The sequence below is a fragment of the Nuphar pumila genome, chromosome 4 (genome assembly GCF_984573655.1).
Source record: "Nuphar pumila chromosome 4, dmNupPumi1.hap1.1, whole genome shotgun sequence".
Taxonomy (NCBI): Eukaryota; Viridiplantae; Streptophyta; class Magnoliopsida; order Nymphaeales; family Nymphaeaceae; genus Nuphar; species Nuphar pumila.
The window spans coordinates 4883643-4906549 of NC_143252.1; the positions used below are offsets into that span (position 1 = coordinate 4883643).

The following is a 22907-nucleotide window of genomic DNA, read 5'->3' on the forward strand; positions in this document are numbered from 1 at the left end:
TCTCTTTTTTTTTTTTTGGAAGGGTACGTCACAAACTCCTTCATCTTGGAGATGTTTCGATCCTTCTTTTCTCTCAGGGATTATATTGACGGTTATTGGCTCTTTGGTTGGAAGTCTCTTGATGATAGCAGAAATTAAATATCCTTTAGGGTTTGTCGGGAGGCTCATCACAGTCGCCTTCATCTTGACGGTGCTCTGAACTTTCCCTGAAAGGATCCGTCACAAACTCCTTCATCTTGGAGATGATCAAAATCTTCTTTGGCCCCGGGGGTCTACTCGCCTAATTCGCCTTCATCTTGACGACAGTTGAGAGATCCCTTTTGCAGATATTTAATTGCAGCTTTAGGTGATTGAGGAGATATAGGGATTGAATGGATTTTTCTGTATCACCCAGGATATTTCGACTGCTTTATTTTCCAAGAATGATCTTTAAAAATGTGCCATTGACTGCGATCAATATCAATCACTCATGGCTTTGCAACAACATTGAATTTCCTTTGCTGGCCATATCGAGGATTTATTCTTCATCCTTTTGGTTGGCCAATAGAAAGAATTTGAATTTTGAATCCTTTTTCACAAAAACTTTGACCTTTCGAAAATAATATTGAAGGTATTCTGAGGTAATGTTTTTGTGCAATAAAAATTTTGAAATCAACAAATATTTAATGGCAAATTGGCAAAATTTTCTTGAAATCCCTTGTGAAAGTGAGCATTTGAGGTGCAACGCAACACATCCATGACTAAATTGAATCCTGAAAAGACTTAGTAAGAGATCAACTCAAAGGTTAGGTTTGGTTTTGATTTACCAGCTCGAAAGCAGGATTTGTTGACCGACCAGCTCGAAAGCAGGATTTGTTTACCGACCAGCTCGAAAGCAGGATTTGATGACCGACCAGCTCGAAAGCAGGATTTGATGACCGACCAGCTCGAAAGCAGGATTTGTTGACCGACCAGCTCGAAAGCAGGATTTTTTGACCGACCAGCTCGAAAGCAGGATTTTTTTTATTTACCAGCTCGAAAGCAGGATTTGTTGACCGACCAGCTCGAAAGCAGGATTTGTTGACCGACCAGCTCGAAAGCAGGATTTTGTTGATTTAAAAATGATTGACATTAATGAAATTGTAACCCGAAGGCTTGGAAAGTGATAGATATTGACAAAGTTGTAAACCGAAGGCAGGAGAATGATTGAAGGATTGAATAACTCGAAGGTCGAAATTGAGGATTTGAATGACCCGAAGGTCAAAATTAGAAATTGAGTGACCCGAAGGTTGAAATAGAGAATTGGGTGACCCGGATGTCAAAATTGGAAATTGGAAATTGGAAATTTTGGAATTGGAAATTGGAAATTTTGAAATTGATTGACCCGAAAGTCGAAATTGAAGTTGATTGACCCGAAAGTCGAAATTGGAAATTTGGAATTTGAAACTTGGAAATTGAGAAATTGATTGACCCGAAGGTCAAAATTAGAAATTTGGAAATTGATTGACCTGAAGGTCAAAATTGGAAATTTGGAAATTGGGTGGCTCGAGGGCCGAAATTAGAATTTGGAACTTTGAAATTTGATATTTGAAATTGGATTTGGAAGAAGATTCGAGTCAGAACTCTAATCTTCTAGACCAATTCTAGGACATTTGAATTGGATTTGGAAGAAGATTCGAGTCGAAACTCTAATCTTCTAGACCAATTCAGAAGGGAAAGAAATTCGAGTTGAAACTCGAATTCCAGAGGAAAGAAAATTCGAGTCGGAACTCGAATCCCGCAAGAAGACTAGATCAGCATGGATTAGGTTTGAAAACATTAACCAATAAAACCAGATTTAGAAAGTTTGACCAATAAAAATTGGATTTTGAAAGATATACCAGTGTGAATACCGGATTTTGGAAATGAACCAGTATAAGTACTGGATTTTGAAAATAGATCAGTACGAATACTGTTTTTGGAAGAATTACCAGCACGAACAATGGAGTTTGAAGAATTTACCAGCACGGACACTGGATTTAAAAAAAATTTTACCAGCACGAACACTGAATTTTGAAAATTTACCAGCATGAACACTGGATTTAGAAGAATTTACCAGCACGAACATTAGATTTTGAAAATCTACTAACACTGGATTTAGAAGAATTTACCAGCACGAACCCTGGATTTTGAAAATCTTACCAGCACGAACACTGGATTTTTGAAAATTTACCAGCACGAACACTGGATTTAGAAAATTTTCACCAGCACGAACCCTGGATTTTGAAAATCTTACCAGCACGGACACTGGATTTTTGAAAATTTACCAGCACGAACACTGGATTTAGAAAATTTTTACCAGCACGAACCCTGGATTTTGAAAATCTTTCCAGCACGAACACTGGATTTTTGAGAATTTACTAATTGATTTTGATAGAAGATTTTCAGTCTTCACCCTCACGACGCCTTGGACAACTGTCGGGGTCTCAGGATTTATCCCTTAACCTGAAGGGGAAGTTCAGGTTTATCCCTTAACCTGAAGGGGAAACTCAGGTTTATCCCTTAACCTGAAGGGGAAATGAATTTGATGCAAATGAATGTAAATGGATGCAAATGAATGCATGTAAATGTAAATGAATGCAAATGTATGCAAAATGATGTAAATGAATGCACATGTATGCAAAATGAGAGATTTGTTTGATCCTGCCTGCATATAGAACATTTTGAAGACAATTTTCAAAATAATGCCCCAGTGTAACTCAGAAAGAAGGATTTGACCATTATTGAGGAAAATATATTGAGGAATTACAAAGGATGGAATAGAGGATTTAAGTATAGAAAATTTTCAAATGTTTATCATTGATGGGGTCTAATAATTCCACACCATCGGCATTGATGAGCAGATATGAATTGCAGAGTAATGCTTCCTCAACAACATAAGGACCTTCCCAATTTGGCGACCATTTGCCACCCAGACGGTGCTTGAGATAGGCCGTTGATCTGAGCACTAGATCATTGACTCAAGATTTTCTTTGAATGACAAATTTTGCATATTGTTTGGCTATCCTCTGACGATATGATTGAGCGTGCTCTGTTGCTCTGAGTCTTCTTTCATTGAGCAAATCAAGTTGTACCAGTCGCTGCTGCTAATACTGATCAAGCGATAACTCCAGCAGTGATGCGAACTTCAAGGCAGGTTTCTGAACATGTAGAGGCAGTACTACTTCAGTTCCTTAGACAAGTTCTGACGAAGTAGCATTAGTTGGAGTACAAATGGTGGTTCTGTATGCCCATAATGCATCATGGATCTTCTCATGCCAATTATGGCCTGTTTCCAAGGTTCGCTCCAGGATTCGAATCAGAATCTTATTGGTGGCCTCTGCCTGACCATTCCTTTGAGGATAATAAGGAGCGGAGAAACGATGCTGAATTCTGAACTTTAAGTCAAATGTCCTCATTCTCTTATTCTTGAAATGACTCTCATTGTCTGACACGATATCGTGCGGTATGCCGAAACAACAATATTCTTGTGGATGAATAAGACCATGTGTCGACCTTCTATTATACGCAAAGTGATAGCTTCGACCCATTTAGTGAAATATTCTGTTGCGGCAAGAAAATATTTGTAGCTGTTTGAAGCAGGAGTGATGGGGCCCACAACATCAAAGGCCCACATAGAAAATAGCCATGGAGAGATGGCGATTCGCAAATATGTTGCTGGCGCATGAATAGAAGGTGCATGTATCTGGCATAGAGCACACTTCTTCACAAACTGGTAGCAATCTTGTTGCATAGTCTTCCAATAAGATCATGCCCGGATGATTTGCTTGATAAGAGTTTGGTAGCCGATGAGTCTACTGCAAATGCCTTCGTGTACCTCCTGGACAACTTCTTTGGCTTCATCTTCGTCTAGGCATCTGAAATATTTAGAACTGAATCCACGATGATAGAGGACATCGGCAATAATAAAATATCGGGCAGACACATGCCAAATCGCTCGTTACTCTTACCAGTGATATTCTAAGAGAAGGAGACAGATGTCTTCTTTTTGATGGGAGCCTTTCTGAAACAGTCCTTAGCTTGCTCAGACATCATCCTAATCATCATTTTCTTGAACATCTGATATGTAGTAGGATCAATGCCATCCCTATCATTCAAACTCTGTCTTCTGGTAGATCTTGGAGAATCCATTTCTTCTTGCCTGCTTCTAAAATCACTGATGCCCTGATACAGTGGTGTCTTCTTGCTTGATCTGATCTGAACCACTTGGGAATACTGATGCTCTTTGTAGAATGGATGATTAAATTTCGATGATGAAGATTCAGGATAGAAATGAATATAGTAAAAATATTTGATGAGAATTTGATAGATAATTGAAAGAACATCCCATTACTAGGGATTGGGTCGCCGCTGGAGTCACGACAATTATGTTGTCATTCTTTGCAAGGAGAACGAACAACTGCAAATATGCCTTGTCACCTAGGCGAGGTTATCAAACCATGATAGAATGAAAATTGAAGGATTTTTTTTTTCTTTATTGAAGGAAAAATATGATTGCATCAATAGTGGACTTGAGAAAGAGGGAGTATATAGACAGTCTGTCACCACTCTTAACGATCAACAGAGACACGAGGACCAAGGAAAAGAGTGAGAATGATGAAAGAATCCCAGCCATATATGGCAGAATGGTATGTTTCAGACCATTGTGCTGATGTAAGGTCAAACTTTGGCATAACCCCTGATAGTAGCCGAGCTTCTACGCGCTTTTGTCTCTGAGAGAATTGTCTGATGCATCACTCTGGATAGTAGTAGGTACAGGAAAATGGGCCAAGTAGATTGAATCTCTTGCCATATGCATAGGTGTATCTGGGAGGTGATAATTCTCGATCAAAGTAGTCCCACACCACTTCTTCTTCCTACAGATAATCGATCATGAATCGGTACCGCGCAACTGGAAGAAGTTCCTTGCCATTGTATCTGAACGAACTAGCTCTAGTCGGCACATGCTGAAGGAACCAAGATTGAAGAGCATAAGTACATCCCTCGACTAAGATGGACTCTCCAAGTGTGAAGCAGGTCAGTCCTCTGTATAGAAAAGCAAGCGCAGCCATGGCTATCGAGAGACGGCTGGTCTGTCGACTTCCTCATCTTCTCAAAAGCTGAACTATTCTGACATCCACTTAATTCTGTCCATCTGGAAAGAAAGCAAGTCCCACAGTACATAGAACCATCGCATGTTGAATTCTCTCTTGAGCTGTTCTGGACAGCGAGTTGACTTCTGCAAATTTTCCATGCTGTCGGTAGATCTCGATCAGGCTCACGTACTCATTCTCGTTTTCTTCAATCAGTGGCAAAGACTTGCCCCCTGTCATGCGAGCTACGACATCTTTGGGGTCCAGACCCTTGACATTGATCAGAAATTGCTGCTCTAATGGATCTCCAGGCTGATCGACTGGCTCGGGCAGTCCCATAATCTCTGAAAATTCATCCATCAGTATTGTCATCTCGCCCCACGGGAACCAGAACGTGCAAGTGCGCGGATTCCACCGCTCCGCCAGTGCATGAATCAGATTGCCGTTGACTGTCAACTTTCCCACTGCAGATGCCAATTCCAACCCACAATCGCTCAAGTGGTCCGGAAACATACGAGAGAAATTTTTGAACCAGACATAATACCACCGGGGGAAGAAGGGTCCGGTGCTAAGAGATCGATGCTCAGGAAGACTTTGTTGCACCTCATAGGAGATGTGACCCTCAGGAAAAACAGAATCGAGCTGACTGGATGCCATTGGACTGAAAGACAAGAAGACTGGAATTAGACTTTGAAAAAATATAAGAAATTTGAAAATTGCAGGCAGGATAAAATGAAAGCTGGAAATTCGAAGTCCAGAGGAACGAAAGAATGGAAAATTTCCTGGAGTTTTGAAGGAAAAGGTGGATAATTTAGAAAAATCGTCCAGGGTTTTTGAGAAAAAGGAGATATTTCATAAAAGATGAAAAATGAGGTATTTTGGAAAATTGTTTGGTATTTTGGAAAACTTGGGAAAAATATGAGAAAATAAGGCGAAAATGAATATCATATATACAATTATAAACAATTATGCACATACAGCAATCCCTAGGAAGCCAACTCTAAATGCATTGATTTTGAAAGAGCTTTAGGACCCTAATCCTGACTCTAGGCTTAGATCAACTGTGTCCAATCATGCTATGCCGATATACTCGAGCCGAGGCTCGATGTACGTGGCATAAAACTCATCTCCGGGTCTAGGCTTGTGTTTTCCCAACATCCTTGAGCGCCTGCCGATATACGTTGGACTATGGCCCTTGGTACGTGGCAGGGGGGCGTTAGCCCAAATAAGTGGCCCAGTTGTGAGGCTCTGTCCCGAACTATGGTTCTGGAAGAGAGCCCAGCAACGTGAAGACCGGGTAGACATAGGTGGGGTGGTTTTTGAAATATGATCACATGCAGGCAAACAGAGGGCTCTAAGTCCTAAAGAGATAGAATTTTGAAAACTTTTGAAGAAGCAAACATTGTTTTCATACAAGTCCTAGATTGAGGAGTGTTGTATTTCAGACCTAAGTCTATGTGAGCATGCATAATTCTCCTCAATATGGTCCTACCAAACCATGCCTAGTCTACATGCAATCCATGTCAGCTGGGTTCAAGTCTAGGCTCCTAGGTTCACATGATATCAGAAATTAAAAGCTGACATTCCATAGAGCCTAATTTTGATAATTGAGCTAAGTTAAAGCACATAATTGATCAGGCGAAGACAGGTCCCATCACGGTCGCCAAACCTGTTATCATCGCAAAATTTTTTCCCTTCCCTTGCGAGAGAGAAACGAATTTTGTGAGTCAAACTCGACCAAAGTTGTGAAAATGATTTTTGAAAATTTACTCGCCTCCGTTTTAAAAATTTGCGGGAAAATTCCGTAGAATGGGATCCGCCTGTCGGTACGAGGTTCAACCGTTCCTGGCGCCTTTACCAGGGGTAATTAAACCAAGGACCAATTATGTGCTTTAACTCAACTCAAATATCTAAATTATGCTCTATTTTTCCTAGAATGCACAAAGAATGAGGCTTGTGCTATGGAATTTTTAAAAAATGCAAGTTTGAGAAAATATGATGTTTGCTTTGGAAAATTGAAATACATTTGGAAAAATGATTGGAAAAGTGCTTGAAATTGGAGTTTTTGGGAAAATCATTGAATTTCATGGGAAATCAGAAATTTGCATTGAAAAGTGATTTCTCAGGAAAACTTGAAAATCTGAGAAAATTGGTTTTGAGATTGGAAACTTGGAATTGCTTTTATGAGGAAATGGATTTGAGAATCTTGAGAAAATCTAAGAAATTTATTGGAAAATGACTTTTGAAATGGAAAATGAATTCTCAAGAAAACTGGAAAATATGAGAAAATGAATTTCTGAAAACTTGGGATTTTGAAATTTGAGAATTCGAAAACATAGGAAAATCTTGATTTGAACTTGGGAAATGCTTTGAAATCTCTTTTGAAAACTCAGGATTTTGAGAAAATCAGATCCTGAGAAAGACTTGAGAATTCTTGAGAAAGCTGAATTTTCTGAAATTGAAATTGGAAAATGAGTTTGAAATAATGCAATTTGAATGATATGAATGAATGAATATGAATTTGAAAAGGGAATTTCATTGAGGAATTGGGAAATCCTTTTAAAACTTTGAAAAATGCAGTGCATTTTGAAGTTAGCCTAAGTGTGTAGGCTGAATGTGGCTAATATGAAGATCATAAATCTTGGTTTTCTTCGTATTCTGACTATGGCCATAAATACGAATCCCACCGAGTTTATAAACTCCATAAGAGCTTGTGCACGTGCCATTCGTGTAAACCATAGTGAATTTGAAATAATGTGCATGAATCATACATCACATATTAAAATTTGCATAAATTAAACTATATGCAATGCAACCCTATTCTAAGCAGAAATGTAACTCTTATTCCAAATTATTACATTTGATGTTACATTGAATTGAAATAAAATAAGAAAATAAAATCTTCTTCTTGAATATTCCTGCAAAACTAGAAAACAAGGTTAGCACAAAAATGTAGGTTTTTCTGAATTTATCCGAAAATATGGGAAATTATCAGATATTATTCAGATATAAACCCAAAATCATACCCCCTTTGATATAAACATGATGAATAATGAATAAATTTCGAAAATAAACTTGAAAATTCGAAATTGGGGTCAAAATGACCAAAATACCCCTGATGACCTTGAAATCAGGGTTTTCTGAAAGAAATTTTGCAAAATTAAAAAATATGAAATGCAAAGGAGATTAAAATTAACCCTAATATGATTCTACATGCTTATGTACATGATAAAAACCCTAAAATGACAAAAATATCATAAAATATCGAATTTAACCTGATTTTCGCTTGATTTTCGCTTCTGAATTTAAAGATAAACTAACACATGGAGCAAATGAACTTGGAATTAAACCAAATTTGGCATGGACACCTAAAATAACCCTAGAAACATAATGGAGCTCGAAAATCTATTTTTTTGTATTTTTAAATATGGAAATTCAAATAAAAACCCTAAATTTTGTGATTTTTACCTAAAATGTTGATTCTAAAGGGGATTTAGGATATCAAACTTCCATAAAAATCTCCCAAATTTTATGGGATGACAGAGGACAGTAAGGCAAGGATTTTTGCCTTTTACACTTTCTGTTTTTGACCTATGATCGGAGCTGTGCCACTCCGGCAAGTCGGATCGGAATCCGACGACTCTAGGAAATGAAGGAAACAGACAGGTTTCGGTAGAAAATGTGGTAAAAATGGCAGACAGATGGGAAAATGGCTGAAATTGTGGGAAAATGTCCCTGACAAACATAGAAAGATTTTATATTTTGACACTATTGAGATTCGGGTTACGGTTTGGAAAAGACCACACTATTATCAGAGACCTAAATCTCTGGAATTTCTGGACATTGGAATCTGTTAGACAGAAAGAGAAAATCCGGGAAAAATAATGAAACAGATCCAAAAATTCCAAAATTTTGGGAAATGACAGGAAATTATGTTAGGAACAACTTTCATGTTGAAAGTTTTTGCAGACGGGCTACAGATTTGGCGGACTTGATGCATTAGGGTCTGTCTATACCCTGACAAAGGAAAATCAAGATTTTCCCAGGGAGCTGGGAAATCCGATTTTTGACAGAGGTCAAAATTAATTAGAAAAACTTAAAAATTTCCAGATCATTAGTATATTCAATCATAAATCCAATGTGATTTTTGGAGAACAATCCGGATCTCCCACGAGGGTGGTGTCAGAGGTTCTTGTCTGCTAAAGCAGAAATTGGAATTTCTGAGAAGTCCAAAACCCAAATTAGGATTTTGCTTTGTTCATGGGGTTACAAAACTTGAATGAAGCCATTTTTTTTTACAGGAAAGTAAGAACATATAAATCTAACAATATTAAAATTTCAAAAATTTATTGATGGAATGTTAAACAAGAAATGATGACTGGACTGAATGCTTAATATTCAAACCTATAGACTCTAGTCAAAGCACTAACAAAATATGCTATATGAATAAAACATTAATTCAAATAACAAAATGAACTTAAATGCAATGTAAAAACTATATGGGAAAAGATAAAACGAAAATGTAAAGAGGCATAAAGTATTTCATTGATTTTGGCTATTGAGAGGAGGGACTTGATCCATTTGCCGGACATATCCCTTCCTCTATGCAGCCCACAATCATGAGAAGCCCATGAAGTTCTAAAAAAAAAAAAACCAATAGAGCATATGCAGGCTTACCTTAGATTGGTTTGGATCAGCTGGAGGTCTTGCTGCTATGGTGAAGGTGATGAAGGCTGAACCTTAGCCATATGATTGTGGTGTTGAAGTGGTGGCTGGATCGGTTGAAGGGGAGGCAGCCTTGGTGCAGTTGAAGGTGCAGCAAGGTGGGCTGCTAGAAGGCTGCTGCAGGTGGTGAGGATGGTGCTTCAAAGTGGCTTCAATGGCTGGGAGTTGCAGCCAAGGATAGCTGCAGCCAAAAGAGAGAGAGAGAGAGAGAATTGAATGGGGAGAGATAGCAGCCGTAACTCTCTTTTTCTTTTTTCTTTTTTTGGTTTTCTTAACTTAGGGAAGATTATGTCTTTCCCTAAGTTCTTAGCTTTAATTAGGGAAGGAAAGGGAAACAGCCTTTACGTGAATGGCTGGGCAAGAGGGAGGAAGGAAGGGAGAAAGGGAAGAAGGAAAGAAAGGGAAGAAAGAAGAAAAAGAAAAGGAAGAAAAAGAAAAAGAAAAGGAAAGAAAGAAAAGGAGGGAAAAAGGAAAAGGGAAAGAAAAACATGGGGAAAAAAAATGGAAAGTGGGGCTGGAGGTTTGGGTGACCACCTTGTGGGTCCCACCTTAGGAAGAATAACATAATAAAATAAATAAATAAAATAAAATAAAACAAACAACAAAAAAATAAAAAAAAAGATAATTTTTTTTTTCTTTTCTTATAAATTAAAACAAGAGAATGCAAATGGATGGGCCATCTCAGAGCGGGTCCAAATTTTGATTTTGAAATTCATTTTGATGATTAGAGGGGTAAAATAGTCTTTTCAAAAAGTTTCCAAACGAAACGAGCTATTTTTGGCAGTTTTTGAAACGAGCTCGGATTTTGAAGTTCAATACCTCATTGCGAAGCAAATCCAGTGTAGAATTTGAAAATTTGATTTTGAAAGAAATCCAGATTGTTTTTCTTGAGAAAATATTTCCAAACGAAACGAGCTATTTTTGGCAGTTTTTGAAACGACCGCGAATTTTGAAGTTTAATAGCTCGTTGCGAAGCAAATTCAGTGTAGAACTTGAAAATTTGATTTTGAAAGAAATCCAGATTATTTTTCTTGAGAAAATATTTCCAAATTTAGACTCCCGTGGTGAAAATGTCAATTTTGGAAACCTGAGGTTTGAAATTGATTTCTGAAAACTTTTAAAACTCAATCTGGATTGAAATTTATAAAGCTGGAGTTCTGGACTTCGAAAATGAAATGAAATGTGATGAAATGTTATGAAATGCTGAGAAATGATATGAAATGATGAGAAATGACATGAAATGTTATGCGAAATGCTAACCTTGAATAAAGAATTTTGGATGTTAGACCCCGATTGACACTTGTACCAGTTCAAAAAGTGTTAAAATTGACAAAATTTGCAAAAATGGTCGAAGAAATGATTTTCGAGCTCTGCCAAGCTAGAGTAACGCTGAAAATTAGGGTTTGAGCTGGATTCAACTGAAATGAACTGGATTGAGCTGGGTTTTAGAGTTTCAGAACTCAAATGAACTCAACAAACACTGACTCAACTGACCTTTCCAACTGAATTTTCAAGAAAAGCTGCCATTTTTAGAGAAATGGTATGGAATGGTCATTGGAATGAAGTGAATTACGAACCTGAACTGGGTTTGAGCTAAAACAAAGGTCAGTAATACTGAGATGAACTAAAATCAAGTCTCAAACACTAACTCAACTGACTGAACTCGGCTCAATTTCAGCTGAAAGAGCTGAAATGGACTAAAATGGGCTCCTAGACACTTGGAAATGGTTTTGAACTGAAATTGGAGCACTTGAACTTCTGGTGAGCTCAAGTTAGACTCTGGGGAACATGACTGACTGGGAATGACTGACTTTGAGACAATTGGCTTGGATTCGAGTGAGAAATGAGCTCATTTTTGAAGAAATGATCCCATTTTGGCAGGAATGGTCAGAAATGAAAATGGTTTATTCATTATGAACTCAGATGTGCTTGAGATGACTGATATTCTAACTGTCTTGAACTGACCAATGAGCTTGGTTGACTCCGACTGACTGGGGTCCGGGATGACCTAGGGGTAAAATGGTAATTTTCCTAATGAAATTGGGTAAAATGGTGATTTTCTGAAACTGACTCGGGGTTTGACTCCTACACTGACCTGACAGGGTTGGCACTGCCTGAGGAGGATTGTTTGAGAATGGATGTGGAAAATTTGGGGTGTTTACAGAGTAGTAACCAATGTCCGCACTTGTGGAGGGGTGACAACCAATTTTCCGATAACGGTTGGGTTACATCAAGGATCTGCTTTAAGCCCTTTCCTATTTGCGATAGTGATGGATGAGCTTACGAGATCAATTCAAGAAAATGTACCGTGGTGTATGTTGTTTGCTGATGATATTGTTTTGATTGATGAGTCTAGAGCTGGGGTTAATGCTAAGTTAGAATTATGGAGACAGACATTGGAAGCTAGAGGTTTTAAGTTGAGTAAGAGTAAGATTGAATATATGGAATGTTGGTTTAGTAAGCAACGAAGTAGTGATGGGAGTGTAGTGAAGCTTGGTGAGCAAGATATACCGGTGAATGATTATTTCAAATATTTGGGATCCATCATTCAAAAGTATGGAGAAATTGATGGAGATGTAAATCATAGGATAAAGGTTGGGTGGATGAAATGGAAAAGTGCTACTGGAGTGCTGTGCGATCGTAGAATGCCATTGCGGTTGAAGGGAAAGTTTTATAGGACGACTATTAGACCCGCTTTACTATATGGTACGGAATGTTGGGCTGCCAAGAGACATCATATTCAAAAAATGAGTGTAGCTGAGATGCGGATGCTTAGATGGATGTGTGGAAATACAATAAAAGATAAGATTCGGAACGAAGAGATACGTAAGAAGGTAGGTGTTGCACCCATTGAAAATAAGATGCGAGAGAATCGTTTACGGTGGTTTGGACATATTCGGCGAAGGCCTAATGATGCTCCAGTTAGAAGGTTGGAGAAATGAGAAAATATATTAGTTAAAAGAGGTCGGGGTAGGCCTAGGAAGACTTGGATGGAGATGATAGGAAAGGATATGAATGCTTTGAACCTCACCGAGGACATGGCGTTGGATAGAAATGATTGGAGGAAAAGGATTCATGTGGAAAACCCAAAATGAATTTCTTTTTTGGTTCATATCGCTGACCCCAATTGTTTTGGGATGAAGGCGTAGTTGTTGTTGTTGTGCACCAACGTTCTTGTCCTAAAACTCCGCAACAAAATGGTCTTGCGGAAAGGAAGCATAGACATTTAATTGAAACCACAAGAACTCTTCTTGTGTCAAAAAAAGTTCCCAAAAACTTTTGGGCCGAAGCCCTTCTTACCGCAACATATCTTATAAATCGTATGCCTTCCTCCTCTTTAAAAAATATTTCACCTTTTCAAATTACTCCAGATTTTAATAGACTAAGAATCTTTGGATGCAAATGCTTTGTACTTAGTCAAGGACAAGATAAATTGTCTCCTAAAGCTCTTGAATGTGTATTCATTGGCTATGGTGAGAATCAAAAAGGCTATAGATGCTATGATATTCGAAATAATAAATTGTATGTGTCAAGAAATGTGAACTTCATTGAAGAACAAAATGGTTTCGATATCCACACATCTAGGGAAGACATTGATTATTCTTTTCTATTTGACTTAGCTCCTAGACTTGAATCCCCTGAGGCAATTATTTGTGATACTACTTGTGATGGCATCTTACACTATAATGATATCTCACAACAAGATAATGGTTCCCAAAATGAAAGTCTAAATGATATAAATGTATATACCCGGCGGTTAGGAAATGAACATCAACCTGCTATTGACAGATACTCTCAAGACTTCTCCTTAGAAGAATCTATTGACAACAATCCACCTAGGAGATCTTTTCGTACTAGTAGGCCACCACAAAAATTTGTGTCTTATGAATCCTTTTCTCCGAATTATAGGTCTTGCCTTATGTTAATACATTCATACCATGAACCTTCGTCATTTAAGGAAGCTAAAGATCATCCACATTGGATTGAAGCTATGAAAATTGAGTTAGAGGCTCTTAATAAAGCCCAAACCTGGAGCATTATTCCTCAACCACTAGGAAAAAAAGCAATTGGGTGTAGATGGGTATATAAAGTCAAAACCAAATGTGACGGATCCCTAGAAAGATACAAAGCTCGCTTGGTTGCAAAAGGCTACGCCCAAGAATATGGGATTGATTATGAAGAAACCTTTGCTCCTGTAGCTAGGATGACTAGTGTACGAACCTTAATTGCTCTAGCTTCCATTAAGCAGTGGCCGATATATCAACTTGATGTTAAAAACGCGTTCCTAAATGGAAATCTGTGTGAAGAAGTTCTTATGGATCCTCCGCCGGGTCTTGAAATTGGGAAAGGAAATATTCTAAAGTTGAACAAAGCTCTCTATGGTCTTAAACAAGCACCAAAATCTTGGTATGATCTTTTTAGCAAAGTAGTGCTTGATAATGGCTTTTCTTCATGTTACACCGATACTGCTTTGTTTGTTAAATCCTCTAATGAATACATAACTATCTTATTGCTATATGTTGATGATATGATTATCACAGGTAATGATAAGAAAGGTATTGACCTTATTAAAAATATTCTTAAGAAAAATTTTGATATGTCTGACCTGGGTTTTCTAAGGTATTTCTTAGGTATTGAAGTTGCATACTCCCCCAAGGGGTATGTCCTATCTCAGATGAAGCTTGCCTCTGACATTATTGCTAGGTCTGGGCTGACAGATGACAAAAGGGTGGAGACTCCAGAAGTCATCAATGCCAAGATGAGAGCCAGTGATGACACTCCTTTAGCAGATCCCACGCCTTACCGTCAACTGATTGGATCTCTAACATATTTATCTATCACCAGGCCCGACATTTCTCATGCAGTTCATAGTGCAAGCCAATTTCAGACTGCTCCCTCTACTATTCATATGGCAGCAGTAATGAGGATTATCAGATACTTGAAAAATTCCATAACTAAGGGAGTATTCTTATCCTCTTATTCACCTCTTACTTTACTTGCGTATACTGACTCCGATTGGGGGGGTAACCCCGATGATCGTATTTCTACCACAGGTTATTGTGTGTTTCTTGGTGATTCACTTATCTCATGGAGGTGTAAGAAGCAGCATAAAGTCTCTCTCTCGTCTACCGAAGCAGAATATCGTGCGATGGCCACTACCACAACTGAGATTGTATGGTTAAGACGCTTGCTTAAAGATATGGGTGTCTCCTTCTCAACTCCTTCAAAGTTGTGTTGCGACAACAAGAGCTCTATCTATATTGCTAGCAATCACACCTTTCATGAACGAACAAAGCACATTGAGATGGACTGTCATTATGTTCGTGATGAGTTCTTACGGGGCACCATTCAACTCCCATATGTTCCTACTGAATATCAGCTGGCGGATTTCTTCACCAAAGCCTTGTCATCGCCTCGCTTCTTCTTTCTCCTTAGCAAACTCTCGGTGATTTCCCCGTGTGTTTGAGGGGGGGTGTTAAAATATGTTGTATATATATATTTATATATTTAGATTATGACATATACACATATATATTGACATATATATGTCTATATGTCTATCTATATATATAAATATATATATTTATATTGTAATACCCGATAGGGGTATTTATGTCATTTCACATGTACACGCATATCCTAGATATGCTTCCTTTTCTTTTTCCTTTCTTATTCTTTTTCCTTTTTCTGTTTTTCATTTATTTCTTTTTATTGTTAAAGGGGGTCCCACATAGAGACGTTGGACCCCCCTCCAACGGTCATAAATATGACCGTTGGAGGGGCTCCAACGTCCCTATGGGAGCCCCTCCTTGGGTCCCTTGCTGTGTATAAATAAGGGGCATGGCCCCATGTATCTCTTAAGCTTCTTGTGAAGCATTTAGTGAATGAAATATATTTTTTTCTTCTTTGTGTGCTTGACCACCTTTTGTGGTTTATTGTGTGCCCTCTAGTGGCCTCTTGTGTATGTGCGTGCTTCCGTGCTTGCTCTTGGAGTTCTTGCCTCTCTCGATTGGCACTTCATTACAATGTGTTCATTCACTTTAAGTCATAGATAGCTAATTATTTGCTTTTTAAATCATAGATACTTGAACATTTGCTGCTGTTCAATAAATTTATGCTTATTGCACCATGACTCCGGTCTTTATTCGTTAAAGTTATAATCATCATTATGTGTGCCTGTACTTGTATCTGGTCTCTATCGAATGTAATATGAATTCATCTTCTTCTTTTGTTTCTCTAATGGAAGCAAGAATATTTTTCTTTGGCAGAAGTATGTTGATTTTGACTATACACTCTTAGTTTCACATAAATACCATGCTGTATGCCTTTAATACATTCACGAATCTTCAAGTTGCTTACTTTATTTACAAAGACACTAGTTCTACTTTTCATTGGCAAATTGCTTGATCTCAACATGAACTTGGGAATGGTTCCACAGTTTATGTGATATTCATGTTTTATCTTTGCGTCATTGCTAAGATTTTATGATTTTATCGTTACAAGTTTCAACTGTTTATATTGGACATAAACTAATGCTTTAGTTTATCCTACCCATGTCATCTTACAAACTATGTCACACGGACTCGGCTCCAAGGTCGCCGCACCCGCGTCGACACGCACCGACACGGGTGCGGCTCGGACTCGGTCAACCCGACCCTGGGTGTGGTCAACGCACCCAGGGTCATTTTGGTCCATTTTTTGGATTTTTTTTTTTTTGATTTTTTTTTTTGAAATTTTCTGGGCTACAGCTGTAAGGAAAAAAACCCATCACAACTAAAAAACCTGTACACTTTCAAGTTTTAAGTACAGAATGGGCACAACTCAAGTTTTTGTGGTTTTTTCCTGTATCAAGAAAGTGAATTATTACAGTGTATGAAGAAAGTGCCCAAAAGTGAATTATTCCTGTATGAAGAAAGTGTACAGAATGCCTTCACAACTCATCACCTGTCCCCTAATGGGCACAACTTTGACCGAGTCTTATATATATATATATATATATATATATATATATATATATATATATATATATATATATATATATATATATATATATATATAGCCGAGTCCCCGTGTCCAAAATTTTTGAAATTGCGCCGCACCCGTGTCGCACCCGCACCCGCACCCATGTGACATAGCTTACAAATTTTGACGGCTGCATTGTTTTATTTAAACTTATTCTATGAATCTTACTTCTTACAGAAGTGCACTTGATGCTGAATTTGTCAAATATGTTAGCGACGTGTATCCAAAAGGAAGCTGCTCAGTTTATTGCATCAGTGGGAAAGATGTTGAAGGGGAGGGTTCTGACTTTGAACTTGCAGCTGTGATATCTGCTGCAAGATTCAGTCCACAAAACTTCTGGTGTGTGCATTTTGGAGGATACAAGTCTCTGGAAAATTTGCTTTGTTCGTCTTAAGGAATGCATTTGAAATTTCATCAAGCAGACATCCATTTATCATGTCCTGCATGTTTCCAGAGAAGTATAACTTACTATGTGCAAGTTCATTCATCTTGTTTTATGGATGTATTTGGTCTATTACGGAAAATGTAGAAAATTGTAATGTTATTTTATATACAGAAAGTTGCTGTATGGATATTATATCTTAAACAAGATTTTGGCACACATCTGCTGTAGTTCTGTTCCAGAGCAATGGAAAATGTAATTTGTGAATATGGAGTCATCTAGCAAACTGTGTTCTATTGTTCCATATGTAACTTTTGAATTTGTTTCTATAGGTTCACATAAATCTTTGGGTTCCTGATCCAATCTCTATTGATTAGCACCATGAGGGCTGCTAATATGATCTATAGACGTCCTCAAGTTCCATTTATTATGGTGTAATGATGAAAATTAGCACATAGTGTTGAACCCCTTTGGGCCTTCCCAATAGCTACAATAAGATTTTCACACGTTGCCAATTAAGGTGAGATCCAACATTTGTGGTTCCTGTTAATATTTTGCTATTGATTTACTTTCTTGACAATTTAAAATGGCAGTGATTTTTGACAATTTCATGAGATTAAAAAACATAATAAAAACTGCATAGAATAAGAAGTTTTTACTCATTTTAAATTTATGATGTTTTATGCATAATTTTCTATGTTTAAGTTCTTAAAATCCATTCCTCATTATCCTACTTTTAGATCCTTGTTTTCCTAAAATTTAAAACTGTAAAAATGTAATCAATATAGAGAAAATCACATATGTATGTGTGCTGGTAGTGTATTTCTTTTTATGTAACCATCATTTATGTATGTGTAAGTGCTACTGTACTCCAAAGAAAATCGTGAATGACTATAGCATACTAATGAAATATATATTGATCAGTGAACAGTTAGTCAATTGGCTAAATCTGGCAGTGATTGTTTCTTCCAGGAATAAGGAAAATCCTAGAGTACCTGATATTAGCAAATTTACTAAGTGTACAAGGGTTAATTGCCACTATAATAAAGTATGAATTGTAAAATGATTAGATTCAATAATTAAGGCCGTAAGACTAAAATCCATCAGGGCATTGGCTCACTCATCAAACCAATTTCATGTATCATTTCTAGTGTAGTTTTTTGAGTGTCCCATATTTTCTCTAGAGAATAATCTCATTACATCTTTCCTTCTCTGAATGTGTTTTTCTGCGTGCAGTATCATCTGTACTTGTTGTGATTGATCTAAATGAATGCAAACTACCAGTGTTCTGTTTTTGTTAAATGTTGGCATACCTACGAAATGTGTTTGAGGATTTTTCTGTCATATTTAGGTTGATATAATGACGATAAAATACTTATTTGTTTAGTGAAATGCTACATCACTATTTTACTCTAGATTGAAGCACTCTTAACTATTTTTTTTGTATTGATCTTTCTAGCAATGGAAGTTGGCGCTCAATATGGAATATCAAGTTCAGGGATGAGCAGCAAGTAGTGGAATTATCAGGCAGGATTGAGGTTTGTTTTTATGTTGATTGCCTCGTGCAGAATGAAAAAATGGAGAAGTTAAAAAGATGGAAATTCCTTTAGATACTGTGGAGTAATTTTGTTCCTATCTCCTAGTAATCGACATTGAGTTACTTGAATTCTATTCTTTGCTTGTCTAAACTCAAATGTCGATTACTAGGAGATAGGACACCTTTTTTATATTCTTTTATTTGCACATACTACTTTGGATAATTTGAAGAATGCAAGTCTTATGTTGGTCATCTTTGACAGGATCTTTAGTACTCTTGCATGTCATGACCTCGCATTTGCAAGTTGGCAATACTCTAAGCCTTCATCGTCAATAGAAATCTTGAAACCTTTTTAACTCATTCTTAAAATAATTTGAGCTTTTCTCACTTCTGAAGAGAGATATTTTGTGTTGTGTAAGCATTGTTTTATTATTTTATGGAGGAATTATCCTAAGCAGTTTCAACATAAACCTTGTCCTTTTCTGCTGACTTACTGTTCTTGTTTTTTAACTTCACGTAATTGCATCTGAGGGAAACTTCATAGCTGAAGTACTGCCCTATCTCTGAAGTCTACTTTGTTCTTACATGCTTCTACAAGTATCTTTTTTCTCTAGAAAAAATGAGAACTTTTTCGGTGTGTCAAAATCTTGTTTTTTAGATGTGTCATATATACTCTGATTAAGCTTACATTTGCATTAAAATCCATAAGTTCTTTTCTGTTACAATCATCTGTGGCATTGAAAAGTGATTTCCTATATTATTCAATTTTCTACTAAAACATTTTGAGGTTTTTACTCTTCCATTTTTTCTTTCAATTGCTTCCAGATTCCACTCTTGACTTTGTCCTAATTATTTTGTATGCTTGTGCTTTTTACATCCAAGGTGTTGCTTTCTTAATAGATATAGTTCCATTACATTACTTGAATCTTGATGCTGATGCGTTCCCTATCGATATGGAACTTCTGCCAAGTATTTGTTTATTTTGCAAATTCTCAGGTTGCATCTCACTATTTTGAAGAAGGAAATGTGCAGATGGATGCTAATCATGAATGCAATGATTCAATGACGATGCAGGTTGCTTCAAATACTAACCATTCATTGTCTTACATGTTGGGTCTCTCTCTCTCTCTCCCCATTGTTGCACAGGAAACCTCCCTATGCTGCTGTTCTTCAGTTTACTTGCTAATGCTATGTTTTTTTCCAGTCTCCTGATGAATGTGCGATACAATTGATAAATTTAGTTCGGCACCATGAATCTGAATACTTGTCCGCTCTTGAGGTAGTTACTGTTAGTGTTAACCATGGTCCACAGTGTGCTTCATAGTAGTAAAACATTACTGTATTCTAATGTTGAATTATTTGGCAGGGTTCATACTCGAATCTGCCTGACGGCACATTTAAGGTATATTTCTGATGCAACTAATTAATACGTAGATGCTTGGTACCTGTCCAAGTTAATAAAAATGATAGTAGCAGTCTTGGATTTTAACCAGAATAGCTTTGAACCTGTGAAAACTGTCACAAAATTCTTTTCCATGTGAAACTACCAAAGCAGTAGCTACTCAAAGTTCCTTTTCCTAGGAAGCCTAGTATCGCCCAAAGAAGAATAGATAATGTTGTATATTCACATGCCAGAGAAATATGTAAATTTTTGTGGGAGTTTGGTCGGCATACAATGTGGACAATACACTGAAGAAGAACCCGACTGATTCGCTGATGGAGTTTTCCCATTGAAGCACAACCCACACCCATCAAGTATTCCATGCTGATCGGTGCTCCTTGCTCACGGAACGGCACAATCTCTCAGTAGGCCTTAATCATTCTGATTTAGGGATGTGATAATTTCTTGAAATATAAAGTACCAAATACTAGTAATTTGCAAATTTTCTAACGCAGAGAAAGAGAGAGAGAGCTCTTTTGCAGATGCTAACTTCAAGTTGATGTTGTTTCCAGGATCTCCGAAGGAAACTGCCAGTGACGCGCACCTTGTTTCCATGGCACACCACCTTGCAATTTAACCTGACTAGAGACCTCACAAAGGAGCTCAGCATTGGAAAATAAGCATAATTAACTGGTGTTCCGTGACAGTAAAAAGGTGCAAGTACACTGTTTTACGGTCTCTTTTTTGGTTGGTTAAATCTGTTTCCTTTCATTTTTTTCTTCCCCACAAACTTCTCCCCCTCCTTTCACCAAACCCACCCCAACATTGTTACCTTGTTATTTTTATTTGAATTTTGGGAGCTCTTGATCTTGATTCATTGCTTCACTGGATGTTCTCCGGTTGAATATTATACTTTCACTGTTTTCCTCGTGTATAGGCAAAAATCCCTGATTCTTCATTAAATGTGGTGAGTGATTGGGAGCTTGCACGCCTTATGATTCTTTTAGAGCGATTAGGGGATGGAAAATTCGAGTAACGCATCTTACGTGAATTCCTGTTTTCCTCGTACAGTTTACATGAATACTGTTTACAAAGAGTAATGTGAAATATATAGTGATTTTTTTTTTGCTTTTACTTTTTAAGGCCATAAATAAGGTGCCCGGGTTGGCCTTCCATCAGGGTAGTGATTCCTGAAATCTTAAATCCAAGGTCATTAAACGCACTCCAAGGGCCCGTTTGCATGTCACAGAAAAGGCTCTATTTCTGTGGTAAAGAAGCCTTTTCTGTGAGACCCACATCAGAAAGATTTGGTACATGCAAACAGAGGAAGTTTCTTCTGCGCAGAAAACTCCCCACCCACCAACATGTCTCCATGTTTCACCCTGACTTTGTTTCCGTAGTTAACAACGCCCCCTAAAGGTGTAAAGCTCATGGATGTTTGCTGAATATTCAGAAAGCATCCTATAATGCAGTTAGACTTGATAGGGGGTTTGTGTGTCTTACTTGGTGAATATCATGAGATGCACGAACTTGAAGCCTGATCTATGTCACATGGACACGAGAATACAGCCATTTTATGAAGTTTTCAATATGACTAGCATATAAGGGGAAATGATACTCTGGCCAAAATGGAGTGTCCGTGTGACAGAGCCTAAGATGATTATGTTGGAAAAAACTGAGAAGAAACACCAACACCGTAAACGTTGGAGAGAATGCATCCTGACCGTCCACATTCTTACCCTTTCGTACATTGTGCATCATATGTCACAGGATGGAGAATCATGGAGCTCAGAAAACCGGTTCTCATCATATAATGCTGCTGGTTGAATCAGGGTATGCTTTGGAGTTGAAAAAAAGGGAAATTTCCATTTGGGGTCCAACCTTTTTTGCCCCCCTCTAAAATATGGGCCTCACTTTTCTGATATTCCTGATATGAGTTACTGGATTCCCAAAAACTATCAAATGTAGGGACCTCAGGTTAGCATCCATCATCTTGAGAAATATGATTTTTTTTGTTCTTGTTACTGTCCTTTGGAATTGAAAAAATATTCTTCTTAGTAAGAAAGAAATGGTAAATATTTTAAACATTTGATTATGAAAGTCATTATAATAATTTGACATTGAATTAATAGATAGGCCTTTGTTTTTCAGTTTTCAAGAAGGCCAACAATAGCAACTCGGAAACATGAGGCCCATTTTTTAAATTAGAGGCAAAAGGTTGGTGCCCAAATGGAATTATAGGCAAAAATCCTTATTTTTTTAAGGGAACACTTTTCCTGTCTTTCAATGTGGCAGCGGACTGGCAAAGAAGTTATTATGTAATAAGCACTGGGTCAAGGAATCATTTCACAGAAGCAACAATAATACCAATTAAAGAGAGACAATTCCATAAATATTTTCATGAAAAATTTACAAAAACATGCCTAACTTTTGAATATTCTAAACAAAAAATGATTGTATTGAACGTCAAAAATGATGTGCTTATTCAAATGCCCTGCAAATTTTGAAAACCGCCCAATGTCTAATTCACAAATTTTTGACTGTGAAAGGATTTTTTTACCCTTTTCACAAACTAATTTTCTTCAAGTATACAAACTTTCTCTCAATTATCCAAACATGCAAATTTCTTTCTAAATACGATGAATTTTCTTTCAAATATGAGAATATGCTAATTTTTTCTTAAATATACAAATTTTCTCCTAAAGGCTTTAGTGGTACTTTTGAAGTGCTGCTAAAGACTTTTTTTTAACCTTTAGCGGCATGAGGCAT

At 37.3% G+C, this 22907-nt stretch overlaps 1 protein-coding gene across 4 annotated transcripts in view; it reads left to right on the top strand.

Annotated features, from left to right (window-relative positions):
* The window catches only part of LOC149839137 (F-actin-capping protein subunit alpha-like), a 52161-nt gene extending 29681 nt beyond the window's left edge, over nucleotides 1–22480 (top strand). Inside the window, exons 6-12 of one of the 4 annotated variants that reach the window (XM_090004011.1) lie at nucleotides 17016–17177; nucleotides 18680–18758; nucleotides 19754–19831; nucleotides 19962–20036; nucleotides 20124–20159; nucleotides 20711–20852; nucleotides 21909–22480. In XM_090004011.1, coding sequence (XP_089860137.1) covers nucleotides 17016–17177; nucleotides 18680–18758; nucleotides 19754–19831; nucleotides 19962–20036; nucleotides 20124–20159; nucleotides 20711–20818 — 538 coding nt within the window. In that variant the 3' untranslated portion in view covers nucleotides 20819–20852; nucleotides 21909–22480. Of the gene's footprint in view, nucleotides 1–17015; nucleotides 17178–18679; nucleotides 18759–19753; nucleotides 19832–19961; nucleotides 20037–20123; nucleotides 20160–20710; nucleotides 21014–21908 lie in introns of those variants that run through there. The other 3 variants (XM_090004010.1, XM_090004012.1, XM_090004013.1) reach the window with 3 other exon arrangements.
* Nucleotides 22481–22907: the final 427 nt, after the last annotated feature.